The sequence below is a fragment of the Nuphar pumila genome, chromosome 7, assembly GCF_984573655.1.
Source record: "Nuphar pumila chromosome 7, dmNupPumi1.hap1.1, whole genome shotgun sequence".
NCBI lineage: Eukaryota > Viridiplantae > Streptophyta > Magnoliopsida > Nymphaeales > Nymphaeaceae > Nuphar > Nuphar pumila.
The window spans coordinates 34,332,022-34,344,839 of NC_143255.1; the positions used below are offsets into that span (position 1 = coordinate 34,332,022).

The 12,818-nt window shown below is 39.7% G+C and overlaps 1 protein-coding gene across 1 annotated transcript; it reads right to left on the reverse strand.

Moving 5' to 3' along the window:
- Nucleotides 1-4,137: 4,137 nt before the first annotated feature.
- LOC149831858 (3-ketoacyl-CoA synthase 10-like) lies at nucleotides 4,138-11,290 on the reverse strand. The gene is made up of 3 exons (XM_090014189.1): nucleotides 10,847-11,290; nucleotides 6,576-7,201; nucleotides 4,138-5,064 (listed from the first exon to the last, which is right to left on the reverse strand). Exons 1-3 carry the CDS (start codon nucleotides 11,258-11,260, stop codon nucleotides 4,512-4,514), a joined length of 1,593 nt encoding a protein of 530 aa, XP_089870315.1. The 5' UTR covers nucleotides 11,261-11,290; the 3' UTR covers nucleotides 4,138-4,511.
- Nucleotides 11,291-12,818: the final 1,528 nt, after the last annotated feature.

Genomic DNA, 12,818 nt, shown 5'->3' on the forward strand with positions numbered 1-12,818 from the left:
GGGGCGGGTCCTCTGTCGACAGGTTGTAAAGAGGGACAGGGGGGGCATGAGGGTACAAGAGGCGAGCTCACCGGCGTGGTCGCTGGTGGATTTCGATCGAGTTGCCGGAGCCGGAAGAACATGTGGTGGGTCGTTGGCGGGGTCCCTGAGGGAAGAAGGGGAGATGACATCGGTCGGTGTGGCCGGAGAGGGATGGGCGTTGGCCGGTGTGTCTGGAGAGGGAGGCGGTCACCGAAAGGGGGAGAAGGGAGGGCGAGCAATGGGGCGAGAGAAAGGAAAAGAAAGGGGGCTCGCATTAGGGATTTACGAGAAATTTAGTGACAGATTCGCGACGACAAAATTTCATCGCAAACTTCGTCGCAAATTTGTGATGGAGTACCGACAAAAAATTTTTGTCGTTGATCCGTCGCAAAGTTGCGGCAGAGTTTGAGACCAAATTTTTTCATCGCGAATCCGTCGCTAATTAGCGACAGATTCGTGACATAAATTTTTTTGTCGCTAATTTCGTAAATAATTCAAATATTAGCGACAGATAGTTTTCTCTAGATAATCCATCACAAATTTGCGACAAAAAAAATCCGTCACAAAATTACAACGAAAAAAGTGTATCGTAAATTTTCGTCGCTAATTAGAGTTTTTCTTGTAGTATTACTCCATTAGGTTGAGGTACAAGATCCATCCTAGTCCAACCCAGAACCAAAACACAATTTGATCAAAGTCCCGATCAGACCCAGATTCAAAACTATAAATAGGTCTAGGTCGGTTACAGGTATGGGTCCGACCCACACAATATGTCTAGACCTGATCCACCCGATCTGTAACGGATCCTGGTCTGGATCGGGTCTACCCCAGGATGGGTGGAGACCCGATTCGTAACTTATTCGGGTCCAAATCAAGTTCGATCTCGAGAACAGATCCAATACCCGATTCATACGGATTGGGCCCCTTGCCAAGTCGGGTTCTCATCTGACCCCAACCCATGGGGAGTAGGAATCCCGATAAAGCAAAAAAACCGAAAGCTTTCGGTTTCCAAAACTAAATGATTTTCGGTTTAAAAAATCGAAAGGCCCAAACGCACATCGCCCCCACGATCATGCCGGACTTTCGACGGCCATCGGCACCGGGGGTTCCGCCGACGAAGGCCACTCCATGCCGATAGTGTGCTGCCGACGTGTCCTCACCACCGGCTCCAGCGAAAGGTAAGAGAAAGGGTTTTTCATTTTATTTTTTTGATATTCATGCATCATCGGGGCTGCCGTCGCCACCCGCAGTCGGCCAAAGTAGCTGGCGGCGACGGTCGATGGATGGCGACCAGTCACCGTCTTCCACCGGTTGTAATGGCCGGAATAAAAAAAAATCCCCTTTTCCCCCATCTTTTTTTTATTTGTCTACCGTCCACCGACGGCCGGCCATTGTAGCCGATGGTGATGGTCAGTCATCTACTACTGTGGTCTTTCGGCAGTTGCAGTGACCGAAAGACTGCAGAAACAAGAACCTGTTTTTGCGATTTTCCCGTCTGCAGTCGACTGTTAGTTGCCTTCCGCAGCTGGACTCAAATGCCATCAGCGATGACGTCCTACCGTCGGCATCAGCTACCCTTCGCTGGTGACAGTGTTTGGACGGAGGTCGACAGTTGCACAGGCCGAAAAACTGTCGAAATAGGAAACCCTGTTTCTGCAGTGACCATCGGCTGCCTCCGGCAGCGGATCTTCGATGTTGTCGGTGACAACAGCTCAAAACCAGCGACGTCTGCAGAAACACAAAATCAACCAACATCCCACTACAGGCGATGACATGGTCCCCCTGTTCCTGCTATCCTGTGATGATCGTACTGTCGTCTGCGCCGGTGGCCGCTTGGGGCCAAATGCCGACAGATAACAGCTTGTGGCACTGTGCAAAAGAGCAGGGGCGTAGCTAGGATTCATGTGAGGGGGGTGGGGGCAAACAGAGGTGTAGCAAAAAAAAAAAATGGTGTGATAGTCTTGGGGTTCGGGGGGCAGTGCCCCAAAAAATATATTTTTTGAGATAAAATAAAAAATGGCTACAATTATTAATAAAAATCTATTTCTGATGGACAAATCAAACTATTTGCTGCAGTCAGGACTGGGCTACAAAAATGAATAAAAATATATTTCATATGGAATAAGGGCTGCGCATTTAATTTTTTTTTTTTTTAACTGGGCTGAGACCACACACAACTCCGCCTATGCAACCAGGCCCCTTCTTAGAGAAGCCTTTAGTGACTCCCATGAGTTATGCCATATCCCATGATGTGCTCATGTCAAATCGAGTCACATCAGGTTGAATCCGATGCATATGACAAATATTGGCAATAGCCTTAATTTTAAATTTGTAATAAGATGACAAAATGTGAGAATCTTGCTAAAATCGTGATAAATTCAAGGTAACTATTATTTCATGATTTTGACATGAACTTTTGGCATTTATTCTCAATAAGTTTCGATACTTTTAAGCCCTATCTTTCATTTCTCTTGACATTTGTTTTTACAAAAATTTTCTTAAAAACAAAAATTTTAAAAATCCCATGGCATCTTAAGAAAAATCTGAAAAAAAAAGAATTTTGTTAAATAAGTTTGTAATCTAAATGACGGTTTTATGATGCCAACGATGCTTAAAAATAGGGCAGGATATGATAAAAAAAATGAGGGAGATTTTTAAAAAGTCACCTAAGTTTGGGCATTAATAAGAAAGACCCCTAAGTTTTGATATTTTTTTAAAATACACCTAAGAAACATCATGGTTAATTTAAAAGGACCAGGAGTTTACTATCCTCAAATTTGCTGTTAAATTGGATATAAAATTACCATTCTACCCTCAACATCATATGTAAAAAATTCACCTAAAAAAAGGAAAGTAGTCTTTGAAGGGTTAAATGGTAAATTAACTCCCTTAGCTCATCTTAGGTTAGTGATAACCTAAGTTTGATGGATGGAAGTTTTTTTTTTATTAACGGTGAAAAAATTTAGGTGCCTTTTTAAAATTTTCCAAAACTTAAGTGCATTTTTTATTAATGTCCAAACTTTAGGTACGTTTTTTTAATTTTTTCAAAGAATAAAAAGCGCCCGACATGATTTTGGGAAAATCCCATTCAGATCCAATGTTTTACACCTAATTCAGAAAAGGCCACATTTTGTTTGAATTCTCTGAAAACTCCAAATAGTGATTTTAATTATGTCAACCACCAAAATCTTGGAAAACTTGATTCTTTTGAGTTTTTATGTTGCTGTTGTAGTTGAAAAATACTTGTTTACTCTCATAGACAAGAGAAGGTTAAGTATTGTAGTCATTTGAAGGTAGTATTATCATCTGACTCAATTAACTGAAACTTAACTCGAGTTAATGGTCGATAGTAATTAATAAGGGTAGGTTTCTGTTTGACATCGGAAACACGAGACCATTTTTTGAGGTGAAAAAGTTGGCCAGAGATGTAAACGGTTCAGATTCGGATCAGATGTGGCAAATACCATGTTCGACTAATCGGATGTTGGCTAAATGAATTCCAATTTGGATTCGGATTCAGATGGTGAAAAGCTTATACCAGATCCTCTTTTTACATGGAAACGCATTCAAATATCTGTGAAATTTGGATATTTGTCAGATTCAGTAGGATTTTTTTTATGATGATGAGGAACCCTCGCCGAAGGGGGGAAAACAACGGGTGGGGCTACATGACCACCCTGCCTTAGGTGGCCCACCACTGAAAGCTACGAACACATTTGTGCACCAGTGAGGTTTGATTTAGTAGGAAAAAATCAAAACCATATCCACATTCAATCATAAACAGAAACGTTTCTGGCATACCAAATGCAACTAAACAGAATAGAATTCGGTCAGATATCGGATAAAATCTGATTCATTGATATCCCTTGATCCTACATCAAATTTTCCCCTGTGATGTTATACTTGGCAGAAGAAGTCATCTCATTTTTTCCCATAGGAAAAAACAAATGACAGGTTGCAGTGATGCGAGAGTTAAGCCCTGTTTAAGATTTAAACTTCACCCCGCTAACCCGTCATGGCGTTCAAATTGTGTCGATCCATTCAAAACCACAATAAGAAGACTTAATACAATGATGGATACTAAATTTATAAAAAAAAAAAATGATGATGCTTTTGATCTTAACCAAAAGTCCAGAGAGAGATGAAAATTCATTAATAAAAGAGCATCAAATCCTTATAATCAAATAATCATAAAACTTTTTGCATGTACACTTGCTTGCATACATACGTGCAACACTTAAGCTCTTTAATAGTAATCCCACTCCATTCACAATTTATCCAAACACAAGAAAAAGGAAAAATAAGTGACACCTTGGGAATGCATCTTGAGGCCCCTAATCTTTTTTTCGATTGAGAAAGCTGGGGTTGGGCAGACCCCTACCAGTTATACAACCATATACCGTTGGGATTCGAACTTGCAACGTCCCAACGCGACCTGCACTAACTGCTCCTGCCAACCAACGTCCCCCGGTTGGTTGAGGCCCCAAATCTTACTCATAGATAGCTGCTGGATACCTGTCCAGGCAGTTGAGCCAAGGGTTCCTAGCGGGCTTCTTGACCCGGCCCAGTGAGCGCCAAACTGTGCTGTTGCACTTGAACCCGGACCCAAAAGCGATCTGCCATACCCGGTCCCCTCGCCGGACCTTCTCTTTGGCCTCCAAGTAGGCTAGCTCATACCATATGCTGCTGCTAGATGTGTTGCCGAATCGGTGCAATGCAGCGCGCGAGGCCTCAAGATTTTCATCGGTAAGCTCCAGGTTCCTCTGCAGCTCAGCCAGCACACTCTTGCTTGCTGCATGGACACAGAAGTGCTCAAAGGCTAGCTTGTAGTCTGGAATGTATGGCTTGGTGGTGACTTTGGCGGATCCAAAGAAAAACCGCATCGCCAGCGTTGCAAAGAAGAGTAATTGCTCAGAGAATGGCAGCACCAGCGGCCCGAGTGTGGTGATGTTGGCCTTGAGGGCATGGCCACCAACCTCAAGAAGGTCTCGGCTAATGGACAAACCCTTTTTCTGTTGCTCATCTTCTTCCTGGATCACACACCTGGGTCCGGTTTGGCATAGGAACCAAGGTTAGATGGAACTTCCCAAGTATGTTGTAGTTGGTAGTAACAAAAGAACTGCTTAATTTTGACATGATAAAGTATTTGATCTTATTATACATACAAGTAAAGATTGCCAATTTAATTACAAGTCAGTTTCAACATGCATTGGTTTCTGGATTTTCTAATAAAAGTCATGATAAATTCAAGTTTTTTGTTTTAGAAAGATATTAAAAAAAAATGGTACATATAAAATTAAAAATTTAGCAAGTATATCAAATTAACATAATCACTTAGCCGAGAAGAGCAGAACACTCTCTGTTTATACCAAACCCGTTTAAGGTAAACGAGCTGCTTGTGGCTCGGCTTGCCATCTATAGGACAAGATTATGAACAAGTTCAAAACAAGCCGAATCGAGCTAAGCCACGAGCTGCTTGGTTCATTTCCCAACCCTACCAGTAGTTAATTAGTCACCTTTGCTGAAAGATCAGCAAAAATGCAAACATATGAGAGAGAGAGTGGGATGTTTGCAAAAATGCAAACATATGAGAGGGCTTTCTTTCTTTTCTTTTTTTTTAAATAATGGTAGCCCAGTAACAGTTGGGAATGCACATGTTTACGGGTGTCAACAGAGTGTCACTCATGCAGATGCCTAACATTTCTTTGAACAGGAACAACATAACACCCATAATTATGATGAAAGATCCATTCCTTTAGTGCTTTTGTAAGTATGCAAGTCAAGTAACTGTATATATATATATATATATATATATAGAGAGAGAGAGAGAGAGAGAGAGAGAGATATAGATAGATAGATAGATGGATAGATAGTAATAATAGCTTTTGGCACAGCATGACACATTACTCCCACTGGTTATGTGGGGCCCAACATTATAGAATATATTCTGCTAATGACATACAGAGCAATGCAACTGATACCAGCACAAGAACAAACCTATTGTTGTTTTTCATGTCCACTCAAAAGTTCAACACCCAAATTGCTACCACACATAATAAATGCATGGTGGAGATTGTACTGTGATTAGTGGCTAGCTCATACAGCTAATTTCCCTGTTCCCATTAAATTTGTCTTGAATGCTACCACCAATTTACGAGTTGATGATGTTCAAATTTCCTGACTAGTGTAAACACCAAAGAAGAGTTTGGCTGCTTCTGAAAGTGGTTTACAATTTTTTCTCAAAAATCTCATAATTACATAACCTACAGCCTTGGGGTTGTGTAAGAATCTACAATTTTTTTTTCTATTTTGAAGAAAATTTTGGACAAACAAAAGAAAGTACTGTTGATTAGGACACTCATGCTGTCCTGTATGTGAAGGTAGAATTTATTTAAGACTTCACATTATATGATCTCAAAACAAGTGCTTACCATGAGTATTTATGCATGATAATGCTAGAAAACTGCCCATAAAGCATCACTTGAATATTAATATGTCATTCAAGTGCCCTAAATATTAATTAGTCAAGTGTGATTGGTGAATATCAAACTTACCTAAAGCTCCGTTCGTCTGCACCCTTGTGTGTGCGGACTATGTGCTCAAGCTTGTACTTAGCCCTGTGCCGGTCTCGCTGCCGGTTCGATAGAAGCACCGCCGAGCATCCCATTCGGAAGAAACAATTTGGTATCAGCATCGATCGGTTCCGACCCGTATACCAATTGAACGTGACCATCTCGGTACTAACCACGACCGCGTAATTGTTTGGATTGGATTGGAGAATGTCCTGTGCTAGGTCCAGTGCAATGATCCCAGCACTGCATCCCATCCCTCCCAAATTGAAACTGATGATGTTCCCGCGCATTTTGTAATGGTTGACAATCATGGCCGAGAGCGAGGGTGTCGGGTTGAACAAGCTGCAGTTCACAACTAGGATCCCAACATCCTTGGCCCGAACCCTGGTGTTCTCGAAAAGTTCGTCTAGAGCACCAAAGATGACAGCCGAGGCCTCATTTCGGCCTTCTTTCATGGTGGCACAATTTTCCGGTGACATAACGGCTTTCGGGATGTAAGTCTCATCGCCGATGCCGGAAAACTTGAGTATACGCTCCTGGAATTCCAAGCTTGGCTCATCAAACTTCCCGGATTTTCTTGCTTGCTCGATGAAATCTTGCTTGGACACCTTCATGTCATTTTGATACCAAAATTAGAGGGAAAAAATGTTCACTTGCAAGTCAAGTGTAATACCTCAAACTTAAACATGTCTCAAGTCATTTGGTAACTAAACTAAAATCCAGAAATTCTCTAGTAACTCAAGTAAGATTAAACACAAACATAGCCTTTTATTACAAAAAGAAACTAACAATGATCAGCAGAATCCAGAATTAAGTTTATTGTGATCCATTTTCCAGAGGCTCACTTTGAACTTGGCTGACTTAACACAATTCAGGCAAAGAGCAGGGAAGACACCACATAGACTAGGGCACCATAGAAACAAATATCTACATTGTTTTGAATTTCTGCAATTTTAACAGCATGAAATTCACAAAACATGAAAATCTAAATAAAAATTATAATAATTCATTCTATTGCCTATTGTCAAATAATGTTCTTGCCATGTTTTTATTTTTATTTTAATCTTGAAATTTATGGAGACCCCCAAAATTAGGGTAGTCCAAGAACTCATTCAAACTCATAACATAGGCTTGGCAAGCTAAATATGAACAATAGGTGCTCGCCATGGTTCATATAAGCTCATCAGTAGGATGGCAGTGGACCAGGGCAGGTGCAGGGGACAAGCACTTTACCCCCGTCTCATCTCAAAATTTTGCTCTCAATCCCGGTCCATCCCCGGTCAATTTCCCGTTTCATGTACTCCATCCCTACCCCAAATTGGGTGGGTTCGGATGGCTTCCCGTTTTCCTCTGGTACAGGATTTAAATAGTCCTTTAGAACCATTACAAGAATGAGAGGAAGGAGACTCATTTAGGGTTAGAAAGTAGAAACTCACGGTTAAAAATATATATATATATATAAGATTTAAATATTATTTTATAATATAATAAGAGTATATTAATAATTTTATTAACGGGGATCGATGATGGAGCTGGGGCAAGAGTAAGTCCATCTCCACCTTCACCTCGCACTGGTTTTGATTTTCACCAACATCCCCGATCCATTTTTCATGTCCTCCATCCCCGCCCCAAACGAGAAAGGTTCGGACGGTTCCCCTTTTTCTTCTGGTCCTACTCATCATATAGTAAGAAAATATATATATATATATATATATATATATATATATATATAGAGAGAGAGAGAGAGAGAGAGAGAGAGAGAGAGAGAGAGAGAGTAATGGGTAGGTGTTAAATGATACCCGCTAAATAAGTTTTTCGGGGTTTTTCTATTTTATTTTTAAATTATAAACGTGTACTTGAATTTATAGGGATAAGCTCTTGAAGTGGGGTTTTATAAGGTTCCAAAAATCAATAGTATAAAATCTTTGTAAATTTTTGAGGCTCCAAATATCATTTTTTTTTCATCAAAAACACATGATCCAAGTGTGGATTCCACATAAATCGACCATGCCCAATACATTTAAAGGATTCCAACTGCGAAAAAAACACCATAAAGGCAGAAAAAACTACTTAGCACGTATCAATTTTGCACCTACCCATCTCTCTCTCTCTCTCTCTCTCTATATATATATATATATATTTCACATGTATTTTTTAATCCTATTTCTTTCATCTTTAAAACACTTTTTTTATTTTACAAACAAGTCAGCCCGAACTCGGCTTGTTTAGCTCTGGTCACTTCAAGCCCATAATGAAGAAAGGAGCCAAGCTTGAATACTTCAAGCTCGTCTCCTTCAGCCCGTTTACCAGCCCTGACTAAAATATAGGATTTCACATGGATAGGATACAGGGTGGATGAAGGTTGATCCAAATTGGAATCCAAATCAAGTAGTTCTAAGTTTTGTAAAGTACTATCAGGTATGCTAGAAATAGTTATAAAGCATGTATTTTGCACGTAAAATACGATGAAATGATTGGATTTGAACAAGATGTGAATGTAGATAGGATAGAAAGTAACAACCCAAATTAAGAATCCAAACACACAAAGAATCCAACTATATAAAGCCTGGATGTGAAAACGCGTTCAGTTTCTATTTAATATCCATATTTGAAAATAACGTATAAATTTCGGTTTAGTGGTCTGGCTGAACCCGATCCATTTGCCGTCCTCCACAATGAATCTACCAAAATCTAAGTAAATTATTGGTCGACAACATGGCACATAACATATCAAAGAAAATTGACAATTTTCAAATTTCAATTTTCAATAATTGGCCTATATACCCTCTGGAATCAGCAATACCATCTACGTACATCGGATCAGAAGTGGTTCGGATCTGATGGATCCGATTCAGAATCCAAATATTGGTCATTAATTCATGTAGTCGGATCATGGTGACTCCGAATCAGATGTGGCCGGGATCGTGAGATAGTGATAGCATGGCTGAATCCAAATCCAAATTTCACATAATCTTACAGGATCCATAAAAAAGGTTCAGAACAAAGGTTTTACACCTTAAAAATGCATCAGATTTGATCTGGATCTGTAAATAAAACAGACCGAAAATACCCATATAAATATGACGTTGATCTTCTAAATATCCAAATGTATAAATCTAATCCAAACTTATCATTGGATCTAATTTTAAAATCCAAACCCTAGTACGATTTATCGGGTTCAGATTGGAGGTACGAGTACGACCGAATCCGATTCACTTGGAACACCTACATCACAGGGGCAACTCGGTCATTCTTGAGGACAATGACTAGAGAATGGTTTAGGGATATTTTTGTCATTTATGAAACTCAGAAGGTTCACGGCAGTGGTTTAATGAGCCTAGCGGTCAAGTATTAAAGCCAGACAAAATCTTTTATTCTAAAAAAAAATCCAAATGACGAAAATGACCTTCAACCTCTGTGTTGTCATCAATGGAGAATTTAATGGACCACGCATGTACGGTGGATTATAAATAAACACATAAATTCTCGGAATTCACTAAAATACCCTTTCAAAAGAAATGGTAAATATCTATGCTATCTGTACCAAAAGGTTATTTAGGTAATTATGTGTTCGAAAGTAAAATCTCAAGATAAATTAAAAAAAAATGTTTTTTTTTGTTCAGGAAATCTCAGGAAAAATCGGTATATGTAAATCCTAAAAGATATAAAACCATAAATAAAATATAAGAAAAAAATGCAGAACATATATATATATATATAAACCATGAATATTTCATTATTAACAGAATAATATCGTGATAAAAGCACAATATTTCCAGAGTAGGTGATGTCTTGAAAATATCATTTTTTTGTATTATATCGGTTTATGAAAATCTTGAGATTTTTCAAAAATGGTCAAATATTTTAGACCAATAAAAAAAATATCATTATAGAGTGTTTGTGCAGTTCATAAAGAATAAAAAATTATCATTATCGGTTTATCACATGCAGAGGATTATCATCTAATTTTTTACACCAATAAAAAAATATCATTATTTTTCATTGCCAGAGAATTATCATCTATTTTTTTTACACCAATAGAAAATACCATTATTTTTAATTGCCAGTATTTGTGGAGTTCATAAAGAAAATGACCAAAATCTCCGACACCTTTCTCTTAATGACTAACGTGTTTCATGCAAACTCTTTTGAGTGTGTTAAGCATGTTTACTATGCTGATTAATTAAAGTGATTGATGAGTTAAACTAATCCTGCTTCCAGCAAGCATATATGCAAAGGACGTGATAGAGTACCTTAAGGTCATCGGACGGCCGGTAGCACGCAAAATCGATGAGGTAGATCGGCCGGGGCCTCGATATGAAGTAGCCGGTGAGGGTGAACACAAGCATGCCAACGAACCCGAGCACGGTCGCGAGATCGTACCGGGCTTCGACCCACAGCCTGCGCCATAATTCATCCTTGTTCAGGGTGCTGATCTCGAAACTGAACACCAGGACCAGCACCGCCGGGATCATAGTTAAGTACACAGCATGATTGATCAAGTAGTGATACCCCAATTTGACATGCCTTAGATTGACCGACTGCAGTAAGTCCGGTAGGCGGCGCCGAACACGGACTGAGAATGTTAGCGAGCCCGCATCCGGGCCCGACGACTCGATCCCCCGGTTCACTATCTCGGTGGAGAGCAGTGCATGCTCACCAGCCATGGCTCTCTAGCTAACTATGTGGGTGGGGGTGTGGCGCACATACTAAGCAGACTATATATAGGCACAAGAGTGGGAAGTGGGTGGGGATCAATAAATGGAGCACCAAACATTGTGTGTGTAGTTGGACCAGCTTTGAACCATATTCAATGAGATTGGGTGGCTTGATTTATTGGGGGGGAAAACTCTTTTATGCCCTTGCCTAGTTGATATATTCCCTCCATGTACCCATAATTTTTAAAATGACCACTTTGTCCATAGGGTTGTGAGGGTCACCAAGTGGCTTGGGAGAGGGCATCGTTTTCACCCCCTGATGGTGAGAAAATGACTCATTTTCATATGAAAATAGGCATTTTCTTGACATTGGTGAAGCAGACCTTTCAAAGGCGGGGGGAGGGGGGCCACGAGAATTATCTATGAGTCTGTACTTTCTCAACCCTATTTTTTCATGTCACAGGAAAACATATTATAAATAAAATGTGTTTTTACTGTTGTACCCTTTTCTGCTTATCCATCTGAGAATCAAAAGTGGGCCCTCCCCTCAGGGTATGTTTGTGACTAAGTGCGAAAAGAAGGATCTTGGACAATAAGAAATTCCAAAGAAATCTTGTTCCATGAATGAGAAAGGTGGGGTTTTTCCATTTTTGGTGTCAATTGAAGGAGTACTCGTCGAGTCATTGTGATGGGGCTCTCTACTGCAGAGAAATGAGGGAAATGTGAGGATAAATAAAGAAAATTGCCTGTTTGATAGTTGCACACTACTCATGCCAAAGTATGTCATAAATTGCCAAAACAAACAATGAAAGAACTGAAAAATAGAAATAATACAAGGAAATATTGTTACGGAAATAGTTTGAAATCTGTAAAAGTGCATTTTCGTGTTTGTTATTGGGGTTATAAACCGTTTATAACTAGTTTATTATTACTAATTGATGCCTTAATAAAAACTAGGTCCATTTTCAAATATGTGTCAGTAACATAATGTAAAAATAACGGTTTGTTTTATGTACATAAGCAAATAAATGAAAAAATAGACAAACTTTAATCTACGTCACAGGGAGACGCCATTTTTGGTCGTGTGTCCCTGGTGACACGAGCGGACATGCTGTTTTAAACATTGACTTGTACGGTCATTATTTTAATATTTTACATAATCTTTATTAAGGCCAAAAAGACCCGGGTTGGGTTCGAACCTAATAAAGGTCGAGTTGGGTTTCCAACAGGTCAATGTTGGGGTTAGGCTCATTGTGCCCTAATATAGGCATTGGGTCGGGTCTTTTGGGGCCGGTCCAATGTTCACTTGCCTCCAAAAGGATAAGTTGGTCAATTTGAGACTATGGCAAGGGCACCCAAGTCTACAATCCGTTTTACAATGGGAACTAGGTTTATTATTGCCATGAAAAGGTGAAGGGCACTCAACCCATGACCAAAGTTAATGAGTCAAACACTTAGGTGGTGTTGGATAGCATCATCATCAACACGGGATAAATCTTTATTCTGAAATGACTAAAATGTCCCAGTCCTTTAATTGTGAACGGTAATACCCTCAAAGTTTCTACAT